The sequence below is a fragment of the Mus caroli genome, unplaced genomic scaffold, assembly GCF_978045245.1.
Source record: "Mus caroli unplaced genomic scaffold, Mus_caroli_1 scaffold_8, whole genome shotgun sequence".
NCBI lineage: Eukaryota > Metazoa > Chordata > Mammalia > Rodentia > Muridae > Mus > Mus caroli.
Window position 1 is genome coordinate 36308250 of NW_028227263.1, and position 22953 is coordinate 36331202.

Here is a 22953-nt window from a genome sequence, read left to right on the forward strand (position 1 = left end):
AATTCAGAAAAAAAAGCTAACTGTAAGTAATCCTTCAAGATATTCCTAAGTCTACCCTTGGCTCATAGCAGTTCTCAAACTTCGAATTTTGTCAGGTATCACAACTGTCTTGTCTAGTGTCCCAGCCTCCAGCCTGGCCATGAGAGCTCCCTTGTGTGGGAGGAACCTGCACCTTCCTGAGGCTCCCTGCACTTCTGTTCATCACAGCATCAGACCGGCCAGCTCTTCTCACAGCACAGAGCTAGAGATGTCACCCTTCTCTCCCTATTGAGAGTTCCACCTCAAGCCTTGACCCTTGGCTGCAAAGGGAGCAGACTGCAGGCTCCTTCTAGTGTCTCTGTTTGGATTTCCCGAGGGCCAGTAAGGCCAGGACTTCTCAGGTTCTTGAAAGAGGCATTGATTTTTGGCCTTTTTCAGTTGGGCACTATATGGTACCAGGATGAATACACAGCTTTTAATGTTCCTGATTGACTCTGACAAGCAGTCAGTTATTTTCTAATCTGGGAATAGAAACAATGGGTGAACTGGACTCCATGTCAGAGCTCACTCAGTTCATTCTCACCATCTGAATCCTCTAACCAAATTCCTTCAGTCCCAAGGTATAATAGAGATACCTACAATGCTTCAAGATAACTATAGGAAGTCTTGGGGTTTAGTAATGCTTTTTTTGTTTTGTTTATGAGACAGGATCTTATTATGTGGGCTAGGCTGGCCTGAAACTCAATATGTAGATGAGACTAGCCTCAAACTCATAGAAATCAGCCTGCCTGATGCTTTTTAAATGCTGCCAATTTAACTAGTCTTACAGTTCTTGTCTCTTCAGTGTTCACAAAGGAACACTGGCTTTGCTTTTGGGGGCTAGCAAAGTAAGGTCAATGAGTTTTTCCTAGTTAGAAAATGGTAGCATTTCTTAGGGTGTAATAAAATGTCTACTGCATCCTAGTTCTGAGTCCCTGGGAAGTAGTAGCAGACCTGTCTCATTCCTTAACAGACACCGCATCCAGGAAGCTGAAGATGCACATCCAGGTATTTCCATTTTAATTTAAGGGATGTCTTCTGACTTTCCTTTTTCCTTGCTCTGCACATACCCCTCTAGTATGGTTTTCTGTTCCTTAGCTCAGAGCATCTATAGACTGGATTACCTAGCTGCCCTTACTCTTGTGTAGTAGAAATACCTTTCAGGCTGGGGACTTGGAGGAGAGGAACTGGATTCCTCCCTCCTTCTGTTGCCAGGTCTTTCTGCATTAGCACTTTATCTGCTCAGTATTTCTGACTGTACTGGGCTTATTTGTGACACCGATGTATCAATAAAGTGGACTTGTTCTCTGTGTGATTGTCTGAGTCTCTGAAGCTAAGGAGCCAGGACACAGCCTAAGTGTATCAGCACTTCTGCTTAGGGCCTCTAAATGCAAGCCTTTGTGGTTTTCAGCTCTCAGCTGCTGGTACTGCTTCAGCTCCCTCTTAAAGTCTTTGAATCTCATCGATTTGTAGTCTATGAAGCAAACAGGAAAAGTATTGAACTGACAGTGCCAAGTGAGAACACCCATGTGAAGTGCTGGGTAGTCAGACCTCCATGTAAAGAACAATCAGCAGTGTGTGGAGAATTACTTTTAGAAAAGTAAATGTTTATTTGGATAACAAATGAGAGAGGCTTGGAGCCGGGCATGGTAGTGTACGCCTTTAATCCCAGCACTTGGGAGGCAGAGGCAGGTGGATTTCTGAGTTCGAGGCCAGCCTGGTCTACCAAGTGAGTTCCAGGACAGCCAGGGCTATACAGAGAAACCCTGTCTCAAAAAAGGGAGGGAGGGAGGGAGAGGGAGAGGGAGAGGGAGAGGGAGAGGCTTGGGAAGGGAAAGGGTTGAGCTAGCCTTATTATATAGAGCCCTGCACTAATATGAGCAAAACTGTAGATACAATGCAACCCCACAGCACAACAAACAACAGCCAAAACATGCTGTTTAGAAATATGGATTTAAATCTCCGAGATGGCAAAGATATAAAGATTTGGAGGTTGGAAATTGAGTGTAGTGGGCTAGAGTGGGCCCTGCTACTTTTCATTATAAATCTCATAGTGCTACATGATTAAAAATTAATATTGTGCAACTTTTCTTGAAAAACTCTCAGAACCACCTGTTTACTAGCACTTTGCCCCCCAAATCACATCGTCTGGGACAGGGTTTGTGGCACTGGCAGCAGGAGGGGACAGGAGACTGGGTAGACTCTAAGGTGAGATCCTCTTGGCAAGGTCTGGAGCAGGTGGTCACAGTTGCTTATCTCAAGATGACAATGGCTGGGGAGGGGCAGAAGAGCCTTGGCTGCCCTTGCACCAAACAGTTTCAACTGTTTTGTTATTTTAGGAGCCCAAGAGTTTAGCAGCCATAGTGGCACCAACAGCTCTGAGATCAGAAATGATATTCTAGCGCCACGACTCCTGGGTACTATGATGGGCACCAGACAGCAAGAGTATGTATGGTAAGGCACACTTATGTGGTTTTCACAGAGTACAGAAAACCTCATATTAAAGGGGACTAAATAAGGGAAAACTGATAGGTGCACATGATAAAGTTCTAATTATGCCTTCTTTAAATTTGGAGATGGCTCCTCTTGCCTTCCTAACTGTTGTCCAGAGAGAATTTTTCAGGCTTTACCAAGAGATGAGAACTCAGATCTGGTGGTAAAGTACCCTTGCCCTGTTAATCAAGAGGAATGGAATAGGGGCTGAGGATGTAACTTAGAGGGAAAAAGCTTGCTTAACATATGCGAGCTCTGGGCTCAATTCCTAACATGGCAAAAGTGGCAAAAGAAATACAAAAAAGGAAAGCCTACTCAATAGGGAAGCCAGGAGAAGGGCAGAGAGGAAGGCAGATCCTCAAGTGAGTGCCAGCGTATAAACAAAACAGCTTTAAAGTGATCCTGGCCAGAATTCTCTCCTCACATAACCCAGTTCCCCAGGTCTGCTCTTTGCACTTTGGACCTCTTAGCCTCATCGCTCAGGGTTAGAAAGAATTCAAGCAAAGACTAAAGTAAGTACCTGTTATTCCCCAGACAACTAAATGAATTTTTTTCCCTCCCCTTTTCTTTTTCCCTAGTCCTCATATTAATGCTTGGATCTCGGTCTCCAGGTCCAAAGATACAAAAATAAAGGTTCCTCTGCTCATAGGACCCACAAGCTTTTGAAAGGGGATGGGAACATAAAGGTATATATGAAAACACAATTTTACTATAATAAAGTAAGTTAGAAAAGAGATCTGCAAAGCCACAGACATATACACTTGTAAAGGAAGGCTTTCCAGCAATAAAGATCCTGGGTCTACAGGAGCAGGAAACAGTCATACATGTATAAGCTGGGCAGAGCAAGAGAAGTAAAGCCTTCTATTAAAGTCAGCTGAAATTATATTCATTTTTGGCAGATATACTTCTCCCAAGCCCTTAGCTCTCTACCTGTCCCAGTGTCTTAGTTAGGGTTTTATTGCTGTGAAGAGACACCATGACCACAGCAACTCTTAAAAAGGACAGCATTTAATTGGGGTTGGCTTACAGTTTCAGAAGTTCAGTGTGGGAATCATCGTGGCAGGAAGCATGGCAGTGTGCAGACAGACATGGTGCTGGAGGAACTGACCCAAAAGGCACCAGGAGACTATAAGCCACACTGTACATAGTTTGAGCATAGGAGATCTCAAAGCCCTCTCCTAGTGACACACATCCTCCAAGGCCACACCTACTCCAAGAAGGCCACACCTCCTAATAGTGCTACTCCCTGTGGACCAAACATTCAGAGTCTGTGGAAGGCCATCCCTACTCAGACCACCACACACAGTTTCTCCCCATCACTGCTCTTTTATTTTAACCTGAATCTCCAGTCTATGGTCAGTTACACGTCAGGAATGGCTGCTCACTGTGCATTCTAGAGCAAAAAATTTCTAATAGCCACTTTGAGAAGGTTTTTTGTTTGGTTGGCTGTTTTTTTACTTTGCAAAGAATTTTATTAGCACATTTCAAATTTTAATCCCAGGCTTCTTAAGCTTATTTTGTCACAAGGGATTAATTGTATATAAGCAAAACAAACAAACAAACAAAACTGAAAAGAGCTGCGGTGTGCAGGGGGCTTGGCCTTAAAAATATTAGACTTCTAGATTTTTTTTTGCTGTGTTTTGAGACAGCGTTTCCCTGTGTAACAGCCCTGGCTATCCTGGAACTCACTTTGTAGACTGGGCTGGCTCAAATTCAGAGATCCACCTGCCTCTCATTCCCAATTGCTAGAATTAAAGCTGTGTGTTACTACCCCTGGCTAGAGATCTAGATTTTTATCAGATACATAAACAAAAGAATTTCTAAACGCAGCCATGTATAAAATAGCAGCTCCTGTAACTTCTCAAGTGTCAACTTCTTCAGAAGTCACCTCAATTCAGCTTGCCACATTCTTAGAGGCTTCATCAAAATTCCCCAGGGATCTGGAACTATCATCTTGTTAGTAAGTAGCAAATGGTGCTTCTCCATCTAGCCTGTTTGGGCGGCTTCAGCCAGTCTCTTGAAACTAGTCAGACTGCCTGCACCAAGCTGGTTTAGGATGCTGGGAAACATTTCTGTCAGCTGTTTTATCTCAGTGTGGCCTGTAATGGTGAAGGTGTTTGCTACCAGAGACGCCTGAACTTTAGAGTTGCTAAAATGGATCAGTTTCTTGGTTTTAAAACATGCTCACCTCTTCATTATCAGTTATTGTTTACTAACTTCTTTAAGGAGAACTGCAGTTTTTATCATCTGCTGTGGCTGTCCTATGAACCACCTTCTTTCTGTGGGAGGTGCCTTTCCCAACAATGCAAACGTGTGCCTGCAGATTGGCAAGTTTTTCCTGGTTCATGATTGTTTCATCTTGTTAGTGAAAATGGGGCTGTGTGGGAGGACTAGGGTTCGTGCTCAGGGGGCCCCAGGCAGACAAGCTGAGAGAAAGGACACACGTGGAGACATAATCCAATACATTCAAAATATTTAAATTTTAACCACTATTTCAGTTTTTAATTTTATATGTATGAGTGTTTCGCAAAATGTACACATGTGTACCATATGTGTCAGTGCCACTGGGCAACAGAAGAGCGGACCCAATCCCCTGGAACCAGAGTTACAGAAGGTTGTAAGCTGCCACGTGGATGGTGCAAGAGCAGCAAGGGCTCACAACTGCTGAGTCAGCTCTGCAGCCCCAACTTTAATCAGTATTTTAAAATAAAAAAGATTTTGTTTTCCTTGTATTGACTTCGAAATACAGCATACAACACTCGATTTAGATTCCTCACAATCAAATGTTTGATTGCCACATGTAGCTCTAAAGCTCTGCCCATACTGAGTGTTTGTTATGTGATCTTCTTCATTAAACAGATGAGGTGGGCCTGACTTGGTGGCCCATGCCTGTAGTCAGTTATTAAGGAGCCTGAGGGAGGGGAATCTCTTGAGCCCACTAGTTTGAGACAGCATGGACAAAGAGAAGAAAATAACTGAAAATAACCCACCAGCCTAAGGCATTGCTGCAGTCCTTTATCTCTGTACCCTCCATCAAACCTCTGAAAAGAATTCTTTTTGCTTCTCCTCCTTTTTCTTTCTTCCTCCTCCTCTTCCTCCTTCCTCATTTTCCTTCTCCTCTTTCTCTTTCTCCTCCTTTTTGTGAGACAGGGTCTCTCCATGTAGCCTGTCCTGGAACTCACTTTGTAGACCAGACTGGCCTTGTCTCAGAGATCTGCCTGCCTCTGGGGTCAAAGGCATGCTGGATCAAAGGTATCCAACACGAGCATTGGCTCTGAAAAGAATTTTGAAGGAGGGTTCCTATGCTTTATCTGAAGAGCACACTTTCCTTTGACATGTTAGAGATACAGCTCTAAACTGATCCAAACTGGCTACTAAGTCAGCTTTTAGCAATCAGATCTACAATAACTCACCAACAAATTTTATCCTGACAGTCCTGCGATTAGTAGGACACCCCTTAGAAGGACAATTATCCCCACTGTGACAGGATCATCACAAGAACTGGTGTGAAAGCATCTAGTCCTTTGGGCTAGTTGCCATTTAGGACTAAAAAAGGGCTAAATACATTTAATGCAATAGCACTTTGTGTTAGATTCTAGTCTAGCATCGTCAAGAATCACATAGCAGTAAAACGCTGCGAAATTTCTACCTGTAAATTAAGACATTTCCACCAACCATGAAAGGACCACTTGAAGGGGCTGGGGGGGGGTGTCTTATAAGTAAAATTTGAAAATCATAAAATTTAATCCCTTTTTATTGAAAGGAAGTGATTTTCCCTAATGACATTCAGCAAATCCCTAAGGGCTGTGATGAGCACGCTGCATCCCTTTCTCTACCCCCAGAGTCTCTACTAAGTGGAAAAAATATTTTAATGAGCAGCTCTATGTTCTCTCCAGGGTGCTCCTGAAGTATCTACAGAAAAAGACACCCCATGGAGTAGGGTCTGCGCTCCCAGAACTGACTGAGAGGTCAACTGTTTTAAATAGGCACTGCCTCACAGGAGCTTTGCTCCTGGATTCTCCACCTCCAGGAGTCCTGGGCCAGGGATGCTCCAGGGGCGTCCGCATCTTGCAAAGCCTGACTTGAGCCAGCCCAGATTCGCCGCCGTGGCCCACTTCCCAGTCCTAGACTGGACCAAGGCTGTCAGTCCCTAGTGGAAGCCACACCCACGTGGACAGCTCACTGTTACTGTTGGGAGCCGGGCAGGAGACTGTGTCCTGGAGGCGCACGGACCGCAGGTTCGTACTGAAGCCCCGGTGCGGAGCCTCGAGCCTCCATCGCCGGGTGGGCTTCCGATCTAAAGACGCTCGGGTTCTCCTGGCCAGGTCTCCACGCACAGCACCCTCTCGGCCTCCGCAGTTCCCGGGGATGGGGCTCACTTGGCCTGCGGGACTAGATCCGCATGGCCTGCTCCCTGTGGGTGCAGGATTCGCCAGCTCTGGCCGGGGAAGACCCCCAGCCTTTAGTGCAGCCCCGGAGCCGCGGCCGTGGCGGGCCTTGTGCACCCGGAACCGTTTCCGGGGCGGAGGCTTTCTCGCAGCTGACCCGGCGCGGACGGTGACGCGCAGGCCCAGGCGGAAGTGCGGGCGGAGGATCCCGAGCCAGATCCCGAGCCGGGCGCGGGGCTCGGAGCTCGGGGCTCGCAGGAGCGGCTGGCTCCCGCGATGGCGAGCCTATGGTGCGGAAACCTGCTGCGGCTGGGCTCGGGGCTCAGCATGTCCTGCCTGGCGCTGTCGGTGCTGCTGCTCGCGCAGCTGACAGGCGCCGCCAAGGTGAGTCCCGCCCCGCACGGCTCCTGACAGGAGCTCCGCCCCTGTCTCTGGCCTGGCAGAAACTGGGGCTGACCACTTGCTCCCCACTCTCGGGTCTCCCAATCCGACAGCCAAATCCCCCCCGACCCCGCTTCACAGCCCGGGCTGGCCCTCCCTAGAGCATCCTAAGCCTTAGCCCCAGACAGTGCCAGAGCGGGGTCTACATTTGACATGTAGACCTCTTGACATTTCCCTTCCCAGCCCCGACAGGGCACACCCGGAACTTTCCAGCCCTGGGAGCTTTGAACTTTCCACCCTTAAACTTGGGCAGCTCTCAGCCCCGAATCCAAACGGTGGGAAACCCTCATCTCCCTGAAATCTTCTCTAGTAGGGACTAGCTCCCCTCATCCTCACCTCCCCGAAGTCTTCCCTACTAGGGACTAGCTCCTCTCAACTCATTGATAAGCAGATTCTTTTGCCATGGTGGGGGCTCGACTCTCGTGTCAACTACCCGTTCCCAGAAGGACCTATAGGGCCACCCCACTAGCCTGATACTCTCACCAAGATCCCCTCCAGGAAAACACACACACACACACACACACACACCTCTTCTGATAATTTACTAGCCTAGGAGAGAGGGGACAGGAAGTTGTGTCCTATCCCTCACTGTGTTTCTTAACCTTTTGGTCCCCATATATTTTTTAGTGACCCAGAGCTGTCCTGGCCCAAGAAAACATGTGCTTTCCTCCCAGTGGGCTAATTTTGGGGCAAAATAGAAAGACTCCGCGGTGTAGTGGGAAATAGTGACACTGCATTTTTAAAAAGTTTTATAATATTTTTAAATATAAAGGGCTGGGAAAGATAGGTCACAGGTAGGCAGGTGTTTTTGATCAATTTGTTGTTGTTGTTGTTGTTTTTTTTCAGTCTTTCTGGTGTCATCAGAAATAGGGACAGCAAAAAGTTTCCCAACTTTTGAAATACTGCTAGTATGGACTCTCTGTATGGCTGTCAAACATTACCATTTTATGTAGTGTATCATGATATAAACATCCATCTCCCCTTGATAGGATTTGTCCCAGTAAACAGGAGCTGTGCCTCTTGCTTCTCTGAGTCCTCCTCATTGAACACAGGCTCTGGCACAGTGGCTACTGATATATTTAGGAGCTGTCAACAGCTCTGCCAGACATTTCATTGTACCAAGGAGCAGTGGATATGTCTCAGTGGGGACTAATGAGCCACAGCCTTCTCAAATAAACAACCCTTTGCTGAGAAAGCATCTCTTGGATTTATGCAGCATTTAATGCCTGCTTGCTTTGCCTCCTGAAACTTGTATTGCTAGGAGTTGCTTTTCTTGTCAACCATGGATTGCCAGACAAGTTTCCTGGGGGACAATGGGAAGATTCAAACTACTTTCCCTTTTGACTTCCCTTCTAGCACTGGCTGAGTGCCCCTCAATCTTCATCCTGTTTATAGCTCACTCAGCCCCTTTTATCCACGCCCAGTGCCTTTCTCCCAAAAGGAACAAGTTAGAAAAGAAGAAATCAGAAGAATTCTGACTCACCTCACCCTATTGTGTTACAGATTGAATTGGCCTGATGCATGCTAAGCGTGTGCGTTAGCACTGAGCTAAACCCATCCCCAGCCTACACCTATGACTTGCTTATAAATAATCTTTAATTCCCTTCTCCCCAACCCCTTCATATCAGAATATCTCTTTGTAGGCCCTATTGCCTGTCATGATATGCTTTTCTAGTGGCAGGTAGATGATAATAACACAATTGATTGTCATGCAATTCATAAATGAGTTTAATAAGGCACAGATAGTGTCTTACAGATTTTAGGAACTTGAATCTCTCAAACCTAGATCTTTGTAATGGTTCTAGAATATCTGACAGGGATACTTAGCAAAATGTACATGTGTAGATTTAAAAAAATATATTGACGATAAACTATAAACAAGTTATACTGTTTTCACTTTTATTGCAGAATTTTGAAGATGTGAGATGTAAATGCATCTGCCCTCCCTATAAAGAGAACCCTGGGCACATTTATAATAAGAATATATCTCAGAAAGATTGGTAAGTAGCTCGGACCAAGGGGTCACCTGCTACATAATCTGTGGCTCCTGCTGTTAACTCAGACTGTTCTTATGATGTCTCATTTTGTTCCTAAGCAGAAGTGTCAGATCTTAGCCTGGGGTCCTGAGTGGCTGATACAAGTCTAAAGGAATACTGTAGCCTAAACAGAAAGCTCTAGGCCGGGGAGGTTTCATTTCAGATGGGACTGAGTTTATTGTACTAACTACCAATAGCTACTCTCTTGTGCCCTCTTAAACTTTAGTCAGGGATCTTTCTCCCTCTTTTCAGTGAAAGGCAAATTGAGCCTTCTTTATCTGATGTATAAATTTTTTTAATTACTTAAAATATTTGTGTGTGGTCATGTCCACAATGGGTATCTGTGGAGGCCAGAAGAGGATATTGAATTCTCTGGAGCCAGTGTGATAGCTGCTTGTAAGATGACCAACTCCGGTGCTGGGAACTGAACTCCTGTCCTCTGCAGCAGTAGTTAGCACACTTAACTACCAAGCCATCTCTCCAGCTCCTGGTCTATAATTTTACAGCTCCTACTGTGTATGGGAGTGGGGGGTTGTTTGGTTTGGGGTTTGCTTTTGCTTTGTGTTTTGAGACAAGATCTTACTATGTAGCCCAGATCAGCCTGGCACTGTTTTGTTCACCTGTTGGCTTCAAGCTTCTGCTCCTCTTGCCTCTACTCCCCAGGCACAGTTTGTAAGTTTTGACGACAGAGTGCCAAATATTGGAGGCTCTATTTAAGTTTCAGAGACTCGTCGGATGAAGGAGAATAAAGGCTGTGCGTCTGCGTTCCTGCTTTGGGGTGTGTCAGGTAGCTCATTGGGTGTGTCAGGTAGTTCAAGTAGTTCAGATAGGCTGAGACCTTGATCTTTCCGGCCTTAGGCAATGAGGCAGGCCTGTGACGACTGGGGTCCTGATTGACTAGTTGACCAGGAGAAGCCTTCTCAGTTTATCCCAGTGGACTAGGAATGCAGGTTTTCCTGTGTGTGCCTTGAAACAGGAGGCAGCAGGTTATACAGCAGGATGGATATCCTTCAGGTGGGACTGTTATGTTACAGCCACAGTGGAAGATTGATGGGAATAGCCCTAAATGAGAAGTACTTTTGTGTGTGCTTGATTTCAAGGCTCTGTAGGCAGCAGTGATTGGAAAGCAAGAGTAAATTTGTTCCATCACAAGTTTCCAAATGACTTTGAGCACACTGGCTTTCTCTGGTGCCGTTGTTTAATCTTCCTACAAATATGCATTTAGATTCAGTCTGTTTGGTGTGTTCTTGTGATCTTGTGAACATCTGTGTATCATTTTAAGGCATTTTTATATTACAAGGCAATTGGGGTGTATTTTTAGTGGGTTTTGTACCAGCAAGTCACTTTATATAATACATGCAAGCTCTTTTTTTTTATGCTGGAGTTCAGATCCAGGGCCTTGTAAATGCTGAATAAACATTCTCCCACTGGGCAGGATCCCCAGCCCTCAAATCCATCTTTAAGTTATTTCTATAGCTTCCCAAAGCTAAATTGAACATGTATAACCAGTTTGTTTTCTCATTGGTAACAGAATGTGATACGTATTAGTGGAGTGGCAACCAAGCTCACTTTTAAAGTGTTTAACACTGATGTTTGTTTGTTTGCTTGCTTGCTTGTTATTCTGTGCTGAGAAAGGGCCATGTCTTCATCCCTGTTTATAAATTAAAACTAGAAGCTTTGAAAATAAATAGTTGAAAACAAGACTTACTGGAAATTTTCTTCCATCTTTTCTACTTTCCCTTGCTTGTAAGTCTTTTGCTGATATACGTTCCCAATTGACAGAATGTTTAACTTGTTTGGACAGACAGCAGATGGTGGTAGGTCAGGATGCTGTGACTCCCTGAAGACCTGGGTATTCAAAGTCCCAAATACAGTTTCACCTTCTAGTCTCTAGGCCTCTTGTCCAGTTGTTAGCTTTAGTGCTTCACTGACTTGGAATAGCTGGTTAAAAACAAGGAAAGTTAGAGCAGTTCTCTGGTTTGTCTTTAAGATTTGGGTCAAAGCTGGTTCTTCCTTTGAGCACTAGATGGAGGTGTTTCCTAGTTGCTAAGACTGGTTAGCCACATCTTGTTTATTATTGGTTAGTTAAAAACCTTTCCTGCTGTTTCAGTCCTACACTGCCCATGCTTCTCCCTTCCTCTCTTCTTTCCTTTTGCCTGCCTGCCTGCCTGCCTGCCTGCCTGCCTGCCTGCCTTCCTTCCTTCCTTCCTTCCTTCCTTCCTTCCTTCCTTCCTTCCTTCCTTCCTTTCTTCCTTCCTTCCTTCCTTCCTACCTATCTATCTACCTACCTACCATTCTGTTTAGAAACAGGGTCTCTTGTCTCTGTGTAGTCCAGGCCCCCCCAGAATTCTGAGTCATCCTGCCTCAGCTTCCAGGCGCTCTGATTACAAGTCTATGCCACCATGTCCAACTTCTTTTTTTTTCTGAGACAAAGTTTCTCTATGCAGCCCTGGCTGTTCTGGCTGTTCTGGCTGTTTTGGTGTTTGCCACCCCACCTGGTTTCCAGTTAACATTTTTAATTGCTCCAGTGTGGCAGATGAATGACTTATCGCATTTAACAGAAGAGTAAATTACAAAATGCTGAAAAGTGGACCCCTAAAGCCACAGTGAGAAATAATTACATCCTTGGGCCAGTTATATTGGCACATGTTTCTAGTCTCAGCACTTGGGAGGCACAGACAGGTGGATCTTGGTGAGTTCCAGGACAGCCTGGTCTACAGAGCAAGTTCCAGGGCAGGCAGGGGCTGGAGAGCTGGCCCAGCAGTTGAGTATTTAAAGATCTTACAGAGGATCTGGCTTTGGTTCCTAGCTTTGTTATCAGGCAGCTCACAGCCGCCTATAACTCCTGTTTTAGGAGATCTGATGCCCTTTGACCTCCAAGGACACCTGCATGCATATGGTACACATAAACACATGTAGGCACATGTATATACATATAAACTAAAATGTAAAATTTAAAGCATTTTTAAATGAAAAATGAAGTATACAAAAATAAGAGAGATGGCCAGGTATGATGGTGCATGCCTTTAATCCTAGTACTCTGGAGGTAGAGGCAGGTTAATCTCTGTGAGTTTGAGGCCAGCCTGGTCTACAAAGCAAGGTCCATGACGGCCAGGGATGTTACACAGAGAAGCCCTATCTTGAAAAATGGGAGATGGTAGGGGAGGTGCAGGGCAGCATTTATTATTTTTTTTTAAAAAGCAATGCTACCAAAAATATCTTTTTCTCAAAGTCTGTCATTTCTGAAAAATGATTGGTTACTTTCCATTTTGCAATTGTGTATGTGATATGTGTGCTCATGCTTCTCAGATACTTAACCCACTGAGCAGTCTCCCAGCCCTGGCTTCCAGTTTGGTATGTCTTCACTTGTCATCTCTGGCTGCCTCAAGATGCTTTGGCAGCATTCTCTTCTCCCAGCCAGTCTTCTTGGGGGTGCTCAGTGTTCTGAGATGATTCCTTCTTTGACCCATCAAAACCTACCTTTCCACATTCTGTTGCTCTGAACTATAGCATTAGAAACAAATAAAACTCAAAATGGTAAAAGTGATAAAAAGTTCAGTATCTATAACAAGTAATTTAAAACTTGGACATAGATAGCCATTGCCTTTGGCTTCTTACAATGTCTTTGGCTTTTTATACTTAAAAAAAAAAAAAAACATTATTTATTTTATATGTTAGTACACTGTTGCTGTCCTGAGACACACCAGAAGAGGGCATTGGATCTCATGACAGATGGCTGTGAGCCACCATGTGGTTGCTGGGAATTGAACTCAGGACCTCTAGAAGAGCAGTCAGTGCTCTTAAATGCTGAACCATCTCTCCAATCTAGCTTTTTACACTGTTAAACCTTGCCAAAATGCCAATGCTGAGAAAGGAAATTATTTTGCTTTGATTTATTGATCATTTGGTCCTTATTTCTGTGAGTAGGCTGTATCTGTTCTGGGTTTCAGAACTAGTTTTGATCCGAGCCAGGAGAGCATCAAGCCAGGTCTCCTCAGTACTTTCCCTTTTTTCCAGTGATTGCCTTCATGTTGTGGAGCCCATGCCTGTACGGGGACCTGATGTAGAAGCATACTGTCTACGCTGTGAATGTAAATACGAAGAAAGAAGCTCTGTCACAATCAAGGTGAAACATGAGTGTGTACACATGCACACGCGTGCACACACATTCCCACATGCTCCCCAGAAAAGACAGAAACGTTTGAGTTTCCCAGAAAGTAATAATGGCCCTGCTCTTGCTTTCTGGATTTGTTAGGACATAGTAAACTGAAAGTGAAATGGCTCTGAAACTATGTGCTACGTCTGGTTAGCACATTCTGAAATACATGGTAGTTTATCATACATACTGAAAGCCAGTGAGACAACATTATCAGGCCCTCCTCCTCCTCATCTGCTCCCAACCCTAGGACTGAAGGATGCCTTTAGTCACTATGGTAACTCCAGGTCTTCGGTCCCTGAAGGGACTGGGATATGGACAGCTCATCACCATGACCTCTAATGAGCTCAGTTACTTTATTCTGATAGTGAGTGGTTCTAGGGTTTTGTTTGTTTTATGATCTTGCTTTCCAGCTGGGTGGTGGTGGCACAGGCCTTTGATCCTAGCCACTTGGGAGGCAGAGGCAGGCGGATTTCTGAGTTCAAGGCCAGCCTGGTCTACAGAGTGAGTACCAGGACAGCCAGGGCTACACAGAGAAACCCTGTCTCGAAAAACCAAAAACCAAAAAAAAAAAAAAAAAAAAAAAAAACCAAAACTTTCCATTCTGTTCCTAAAAAAAGCAGTCCGCAGGCCTCATAACTCAGGAGGATCTCTGAGTTTGAGGCCAGCCAGGTCTACATAGTAAATTTTAGGACAGAGACAATGCTCTGTTGAGAGATCTTATCTCAAACAAAACAAACAAAATTTTAAAAAAAATTAAAAAAAAAAGATAAAGGCTTTAAAGATCTATTGTCTCTGGTTCCAAGTAGCCACTATTTTTAACTTAGGGCCTGTACCCATTTTAATATTTTATGTAAGTAAAGTCATTTGTGTCTTTTTACTCTGTCTGAGTTGTAGTATGCATAGGACTTCATGTTAAATAGTATTCCACTGACTGCCTGCTTCTCAGTTCATGAATATTTGGATTATTTCCATAATACTGTCTTGAGTGTTCTTGTATAGATGTGGTTTTTTTTCTCGTGGGAAAATTCCGCAGAGTGGTAAATTGGCTTGTGAAGAGATGGCTGGACAGTTTTCCAAAGCGGTGGCAGTGTGTGAGGGTTCCGCCTTTCCCTGCCTTTGCCAGTGCGTGTTCTGTGTTATTACAGCCAACTGAGGGGATGTCTAGTGGCAGCGCATGATGTAATACCCCAATCACCGTCCTGACAGCTGCTTCTGCTGACCTACATCAATCTGAAGGGATGCTCTGTTGAAACCCGCCTGAATCATAGTTCGGCTAGGATTCCTGTGGGTGGTTTCCACAGTGATGCTGAATGCAGGATGCTGTGTTCAGCTGAAGAGGAAAACAACAGCAGGCCATTGTGGCGAATGATGGGGTGGTGGGGACCCATAAAAAGATCCAGAGGCACCACTTTGTTCCCTCTTTTCCTGCCTTGGTGGATTCAGATTGCCTGTTTTGCTGGGCTCTGGCCCTGTGCTCCAAGTAGATGTGTCAGGCTTCCCAAGATGTCACTGTTACTGAACAAACTTTGCTATCTTGCCGTGCACTGAGGTGTGGCATCTTTTCTTTTTCCTTTAGGTTACCATTATAATTTATCTCTCTATTTTGGGCCTTCTGCTTCTGTACATGGTATATCTTACCTTAGTTGAGCCCATCCTGAAGAGGCGCCTCTTTGGACACTCCCAGCTGCTGCAGAGCGATGATGACGTTGGGGTAAGTTCTGACTCTGCAGTAGCTGCTCATTGCCAGCCTCTGCCCTCATAAGGTGTGGTGGAAGTGGTCGTAGGTAGATGTTTTCATGCGACTGCAGGTCCTCACTTAGACACTGATGCATGTTCTAACTAGTGTGTATCTCTCGATGAAGAAGTTGTTCTAGCAAGCGGTAGATCTGGTGGTCCTTGGTGAGGGTTTATCCAGGAGCCTGCCCTGTCCATGCTCGGGAAAACATCTGGGGCAGGCCTTTTCCTCAGGCCCCTGCAAAACATTTTGCCTCTATCACCTGATACTTTTGAAGGCAAGCTGTGGCTCATGCCTTTGGTTCCAACACTTGGGATGTCATGGCTGGTAGATCTCTGTAAATTGGATGCCAGCCTGGTCTATATAGTGAGATCCAGGAAAACCAGTGCTAAACAGTAAGACCATGTCTCCAAAAACACAAAAGAAAAAAAGGCAAGCATGCCCATTGAAAGGGGAAGATGGCGGCCATGACATTCTTGTCTTCCTCCTGTACAGGTAACCTACTGTTCTGTATGTTCTTTCATCGTTTTGCTTAAAGAAGAAAGCAATGGTTCTTTTCTTTAACTTTAGAAAAGAAATCTAGCCATCACTCTAGAGATTCTCCTATCATTAAAACATGTTGGCCCATAGATTGTTATTGCCAGTGTGTAAACTGTGTGATGGTTTCCTTTTGGCTTTAACATTACTTCATTAAAAGTGTTCATTAAAAGGGAGCTAGGAAGACAGCTTGGTGGATAAAGCACTGCTTGTGCACATGTGAGGACCAGAGTTTGGATCCTTGGGGCTCACAGAGACAATGTGTGGACAAAGTGGCCTGCCTGTAACTCCAGCACGCAGAAGGTGGAGACAGAGTATCCAAGAGCCAGCTGCCTAGCTATACTAACCACACAAGGAAGCTCTGTTAACTGATAGACCTGCCTCAGTGAGTAAGGCAGAGAGCATGAGAGGAAGACCCCAGGCATCAACTTCAGGCCTTCAGACACACGTGTTCATACATGTGCACATGCACTGACCCTTGTGTGTGCACATACATGTAAACAGACATGCATGCATGTGTACATGCCACACACAGAGACACATGTAAAAAAATGTCTAGGAATTGACACAATCCATAAGCTTGTTAAGCGTAGTTTAGAGAATTGATTATTAATCCTATTAATGTCATATGTAGAATATTTCCAAATATTCCATTATCATATATAACTACTATTTATAATGATTTTTTTTCTTTTCATTTTATTTACTACATTCCTAAAAGTGGGTAAAACTCAGTGTAATTTCAAGAGTCAAGTGTAAAAGCCAAGCCTGGAGTAAACTTGCTAACCACCATCAAAAGTATTTTTAGTGCAGGAAATCCTAGGTGTTCAGGAGGCAGAGGCAGGAGGATAGGATCACAAGGTCAAGGGAAGCTAGAGAAGCTTAGCAAGCCCTTGATTCAATAAAACATTATGGCTGGGGATAGGGACTTGTAGCCTTAGTACTCGAGAGGCTAAGACAGGAGATTCACAAGTTTGAGGGTAGCTTCATCTACATGAAGAAACTCAACAACAATAGAAACCACCCCAAAAAGAAAGGAAAGAAAAGAGAAACATTTTATTTAATTCACTTATTTCTTGTTATTTAATTCGCAGTGTCTTATAGTGTAACCACTAAGGGTAGCACATAGCACCTCCTGCAGAGCCTCGGATTACAGGTATCTACAGGCATACAGCTCCACACCTAGCTTTTCTAAAACACGGAGAAATTTTTAAAGAATATCAGGAGGAGGTGTGGGGAGATGGCTTAGTAGATAAAGTACTTGGTATGCAAGCATAAAGACCAGAGTTTGAATCTCAAAGTCCATGTAAAAGCTGGGTACAGTAGCACCTGTCTGCCTGCAACCCCAGTGCTCCTACAAGATGGGAGGCAGACGCAGAAGAATTCTCAGAAATGCAGGGGTCACTTGCCTCATGCATGCAGCAGTGAGCAATCAAAGGCCCTGCCTCCAGCAAGGTTGATACTTGAAGCTGTTCTCTGACCTCCATACAGCTGCCTTGGCCTTCCCATGGACCTATACTCCCCCACCCCCCAACACACACACATAAGCATATAATACACATCATACATACACAAAACAAACATTTTAATTAAGAACAATTGATTTCAGAAGTATATTGGTAGGCTGAGCAAAAGGTGAGTCTGGAGATCTGATGTAATAAAACAAATTAAAATTTAAAAACAAAACTAAGCACAGACAGGCAGGATGTTGTGGTATGTCTGTGTAACCCTGAAATTTAGGAGGTAGAAGCAGGATGATTAAAAGTTAAAGATCATTCTTGGTCACATAGGGAGTTCAGTGACGGCCTGGGCAACTTGAGAACCTGTCTCAGTATAAAACAAATTCAAACAAACAAACAAACAAACAAACAAAACCCCAAAGGGCTTAAGAGATAGCTTAGTGGTTAAGAACGCACATTGTTCTTGCAGAGGATCTGAGTTTCAATCCCAGCCCCTACATCAGATGGCTCACAACTGCCTGTGACTCCAGCTCCAGGGGCTCTGGTGCCTCTGGCCTCCAGTCTCGGTAGGCACATGCACACACATACAACATAATTAACAATAATAAATCTTAAACATAGTACACACATAAATCAGATAGTAGGATTAATGCCTAGAGAACTTGTATAGCAAAGCAGTAGAATCTCAAATATTGTTTCCATGGTAATTTCCATTTATATATTCTCAACCCTGACTGTATAGATACTAGGGTTAAATTATCCTTTGTTGTGGAGAAACCTTGCCTTTAAGAATCCTGGCAGGAGGACAAAATCGCCACCAGTTGAGAACTACTGGCATAAAATGTCTATCAAAGGCCTCACAGTGTTCTGTTCCTAGCACAAAGGTTTATGCTTTCTTTAATACATCCTTACAGCATTAGTTACCTACTGCTCACTCAGACAAAATGTTAGTTTAATACACACAAAATGTAAGCTGGTGCAGAAATACATAGGTGTAAACATGGAGGACGGATGACATTAACTGATGGGCTTGTATGCTTAGTAAGCACTTCGCCCATCAGTGATTAATTCTGCCTACACATTGACCATTGGAAACACTGTCACCAAGAGCCCCAGCCGACTCTGATATTTGTCAGACTGATTAACTGAACAAACAGAAGTCAAGTTTCTGTTCCTATTAACTGCTTAACTCACATGGGAGTTCTTCAGTATGTACTTTTGGGGTTCATTTTTAAGGCATTAAGAATTTAAATTCTTTCCCATTTTTATTACATTTTAGGGCAGGTAAAAGAGTACACTTAGCCAAGAGGTTCCCTTTAGACAATGGTAGTATTTGTCCTATCATATATCAGGACACATAGTCTCTGTTATCTAAACATTCTGCTAAAGCATGCTTTGTATTCATTGTAATTTTATCAGGTGTAAAAAGAACAAACACGCAAAAGTGAAAATCTCTGTTTGCATTCTCCTGGTGCCTGTGAGCAGCGAGTCCACTCTTGTTGAACTGGTTTGTTTAGTCATTGAGTTTGTTCCTTGAGGAGTAGATGACAGGCTCCCTGATAAAGTACTTCCTTCTTGCCAGTATTGTTTCTGTCCAAATAAACCAATAGTAGTAATATTTTATATACAACATCACCGATGCACCATTTTCCCATACTAATCTACCCGAAACAATCTGGTGTGTTGGAAAGATATGACACCAACTTAGGGTTAGGCACACTGAGTGTTAGTGTTTGAGCTAATTTGTTAAATGACCTTGGGCTACTTTGTTTCGTTGTTGGAAATCAAGTAATGCTAATCTAGCCTTCTGTCTTTCTTTTTTCTATCTTTTTCCTCCTTCCTTCTCTCCTATGACCCACCTCAGTCTCTCTCTCTCTTCCTGTCAACAAGTTCTTGCTTATAGCCCTGGCTAACCTAGAACTTGCTATATACACCAGGCTGGCCTCAGGCCTGCAGCAGTCCTCCCATGAGCTAGGAGTCTAAGTGCGCACCACCATGCTAGGCTTCATCTTTCCTTCCGTATCTGTGGAACATCATAGATTCACACATTGTCTTTGTCATTTTCATCTATAGAGTTAAAAACAAATAATGAGATTTGCAGAAGACGTTGTCTAAGTTAGAGAAAAGGTAGAGGCCATTCCGATAAAGAATGACTTGGTAAAGAAAAGTCTTTGGAGTGGGGTCAGCAGTTAAAAGCACCCACTATTCCTGCAGACAAACCGAGTTCAGTTGTCAGAACCCATGACAGTGACTCACAATCAATTGTGACTCCAACACTAGGGGATCTAATATCCTCATCTGGCCTCCATAGACACCTGCACTCATGTGCACACACCTACCCACATATACATCTTAGAGACAGAGAAAATCTCTACAAGTAAAACAGACAAAAAGCACCTTTGAGGTCCAGAAACCTGGCTGAGAGGGTAAAGGTACTTAGTACAGGAGCAAGCCCAGCAGCCTGATAGCCTGATGCAACGAGAAAGGACTCTACAGAGTTTTCACATATTCTCATTCTCTCTCTCTCTCTCTCTCTCTCTCTCTCTTGCACATTTATTTATGAATAAATGAATGAATGAATGAATGAATGAATGAATGAATAAATTGTTACTTTTGCAGAGGATGTGGGTTATATTCCCAGTGCCTACTTGATGCCTCTCAGCCATCTTTAACTTTAGACCCAGAGGTTCTGACACTCTTATGCCCTAAATGGGCAGCAGGAATGAACATGGTTCACAGACATACATGCAGGAAAAACCTAAATATATATAACCTATATATAAAACACATAAATAGATCTTTAAATAAAAAGAAAGAAAATTCTTGGGGTAGTAAACATGGTAGAAATGTCTTGCTGTAGAAACACAACCAATAAAGCCCCAAGTGGCGGCTGTAATATAGTTAGGGTGTCGTGCATAGCTTTCCAGCCATGCCCCCTCCTGCCTCCTCCTGCCCCGGCTGCCTACATGCAGCAGAATGGTGTCGATTCTCTCAAGTAGGCAAACCTAGTTTTAAGAGGCCAGGCCTGTGCTGGAACATTTAGGAACTTTGCTGACATGGGGTTGAGGAAAAAACTTAAGGAAAAGGCAAAACAAAAACAGTAAATTACACTCGAACCTGTTTGTCATGTGGGCAGCTGTGTTGACATCTCATCCATGGGTGGATTACTGGGACGGTTTCCTCTGTGATGACTACAAACATCCAGTTGCATTAGTTTATTTTGACAGGAGAGTCTGGCTTTGTACACAAACCAGGGTAACCTTCATGAGCCTCTTTCCTAAGATAGAATTAACATGGAAGCCATGAAACACTGCGATGAAAGATGGTTTTGTTGATTAGACATGCTGAAGTAAGTCAGTCCTCGTTCTCCTCGATAACAGACCGTACTAAGGCACACGAGCTTCTCTCACTGCACAGTGGGGAAGAGGAAAAACTCGGAGATATTAGACTACAGCCCATCAGCGCATGCCGAGGGCCAGAGAGACATTAAGACCAGGCAAGATAATGGCCCTGAGAGCTCCTGCTTGCTGTAGTGGCCCTAGACTGACATGTAAACAGTTCTGGTATCAATGGGAGTTGGGAAATAGGAAGACAGAGTTCTCCTTTGTTATAGATGAGCGATGAAATATTGATCCAAACAGGAAAGTTCTACATTAATACCTGGCATGGAGATAGTAATAAGAAAACAGACTTCTTAAACCAGTGGTAGGTGGTATATGCCTTCTAGCTTTTGGGAGCAGGAAATTGGAGGACCATTAGTTTGTGGTCAGTCTGGACAGTATAGTTGTCCAGGCTAGCCTGGGTGACATTGAAAGACCATATCTTAAGGGAAAGAAAGGCACAAGAAAATGACTAAAATTTTAAAAAAGACTTTAAAAGTTTTATGTGTCATATGTGTACATTTTTGCAGATGCCTTGTGTGGCCAAGAAAGGGTGTTAGGTCCCTTGGAGCTAGAGTGTAGGCAAATGCGAACCTCCTTAGAGGATGCTGGAAACTGTCCTCAGGTCTTCCAGAACAGCAGCATCCTTAACTGCTAAACCATTTCTCTAGCATTTCTTTTATCCTTTAAAAAAAATGTTTAATTGCATTAATTAATTAATTTGTTTTGGGGGGTAGGAGTGGGAATGTGGGCACATGCATGCCTTGCGGGGTATGTGAAAGTCACAAGAAAACTTGCAGGAGTTAGCTCTCTTTCCACTGTGTGGGTCCAGGGATCAAACTCAGGTCAGGCTTGGCCCAAGAAACTATTCCCCCACTAACCATGAAAGACTTCTCTTTAAGGCAAATGACCAACCACCATCCTTGTCTTGGTTTCTGTTCCTTAAGGAAGATGCTGACCATATGTCTCACATATCCTGTATTCCTCCTGTCTCTGGAATCCTCTGCTTCTGTAGCTGAGTTTGTCCTGCTTCCAATTGTTGAAGGGCTAGAACACCCTGCCCTAGGTCTCGCTCACAGGCTATTCTCGAATGTTTAATGCTGGCCCTGCCATCTCTAACATCTTCTGCCTTGACTCCTAGGATCACCAGCCTTTTGCAAATGCCCATGATGTGCTGGCCCGCTCTCGCAGCCGAGCCAATGTTCTAAACAAGGTGGAGTACGCACAGCAGCGCTGGAAGCTCCAGGTCCAGGAGCAGCGAAAGTCTGTCTTCGACCGACACGTTGTCCTCAGCTAACTGGGAACTGGAATCAGGTGACTAGGAAGAACACGCAGACAACTGGAAAGAATTGTCTGGGTGTCCGTGCGTTTTAATGCCCTGTTTGTTTTTACAAATCCTTGCTGGATGGAGGAAGACTCCTAACTGGAAGCAAACCCCATGCTTGGTATTTTCCTGTTAATATATTAATAGAGACATTTTTACAGCACACAGTTCCAAGTCAACCAGTAAGTCTTTTCCTACTTGTGACTTTTACTAATAAAATTAAGCTGCCTGTGAGTTACCTTGAAGCCCTGTGCCTGGAACAAGCTCTCTCTTTCTTGCCACACAGTTCTAACTTGGTGTTCAAGATAACTTCCAGGTGTGTTTTTGCTTCTCTTTCTTGTGGTGGGAGAGAGAAGGAAGGGATGCCTTGGGAGTGCTTGAGTAGCTTCTCTCAAGTGTCTTTTCCAGACAGACTTGTGAATACATCAGGCCCTCTACTTCACACTTGTTAATGTCCCAGTGTAGCTGGCTTGTCAGCGTGCTGGCCTCCCCACTTGACTTTTGCACTGACTACATTACCTAAGATTCTGGTTGGCCTGTGGCTGCATTTCATGACCAGTTGGATCTGAAATGCCTGGGGGCTCCTCACGAAATGAAGATTTGTTTCATGCACTGTGATGTCTGACGCAACATGTTCTAGAACAGACTGGCCATCTGTTAGTTTACACTGATACCTAAACGCAGTCTCAGCGTGTGTGGTCTTCCTCATCTTCTTCTAGTAGCTCTAAGGACTTGAACATTTAGAATAAAGACATTTTCTCTTAAGCCCAAGCCTCCCTGGATGATTGATGTACAAATACTGATCAGCCTTTTCTGTCTTGCTGAGAGGCAGTTCTTTGAACTAATGTGGGCAGCTTTGAACAAGGACTAGAGTTCAGATAGCCTCTCTCTGAGAAGTCTAACAGTTATTGGATAACTGGCTTTTTTCTTCCTACATCCTCTTTGGAATGTAACAATAAAATAATTTACAAAACCCAATCAA

The 22953-nt window shown here is 44.1% G+C and overlaps 1 protein-coding gene and 1 pseudogene across 1 annotated transcript; one reads left to right on the forward strand and one right to left on the reverse strand.

The window, feature by feature from the left end:
* Positions 1-4092: 4092 nt before the first annotated feature.
* LOC147002883 (transcription factor BTF3 pseudogene) lies at positions 4093-6838 on the reverse strand (annotated as a pseudogene).
* Positions 6839-7066: 228 nt separating this feature from the next.
* Positions 7067-22953, forward strand: Tmem9b (TMEM9 domain family member B). Its single transcript, XM_021167137.3, has 5 exons — positions 7067-7283; positions 9249-9340; positions 13394-13502; positions 15112-15246; positions 21789-22953. Exons 1-5 carry the CDS (start codon positions 7176-7178, stop codon positions 21942-21944), a joined length of 600 nt encoding a protein of 199 aa, XP_021022796.1. The 5' UTR covers positions 7067-7175; the 3' UTR covers positions 21945-22953.

Coding starts and splice junctions, on each gene's coding strand:
- Tmem9b (XM_021167137.3), top strand. CDS start 7,176: ATGGCGAGCCTATGGTGCGGAAACCTGCTGCGGCTGGGCTCGGGGCTC. Junction 9,341..13,393: donor AATATATCTCAGAAAGATTG/GTAAGTAGCTCG, acceptor CCTTTTTTCCAG/TGATTGCCTTCATGTTGTGG. Junction 13,503..15,111: donor GAAGCTCTGTCACAATCAAG/GTGAAACATGAG, acceptor TTTTTCCTTTAG/GTTACCATTATAATTTATCT.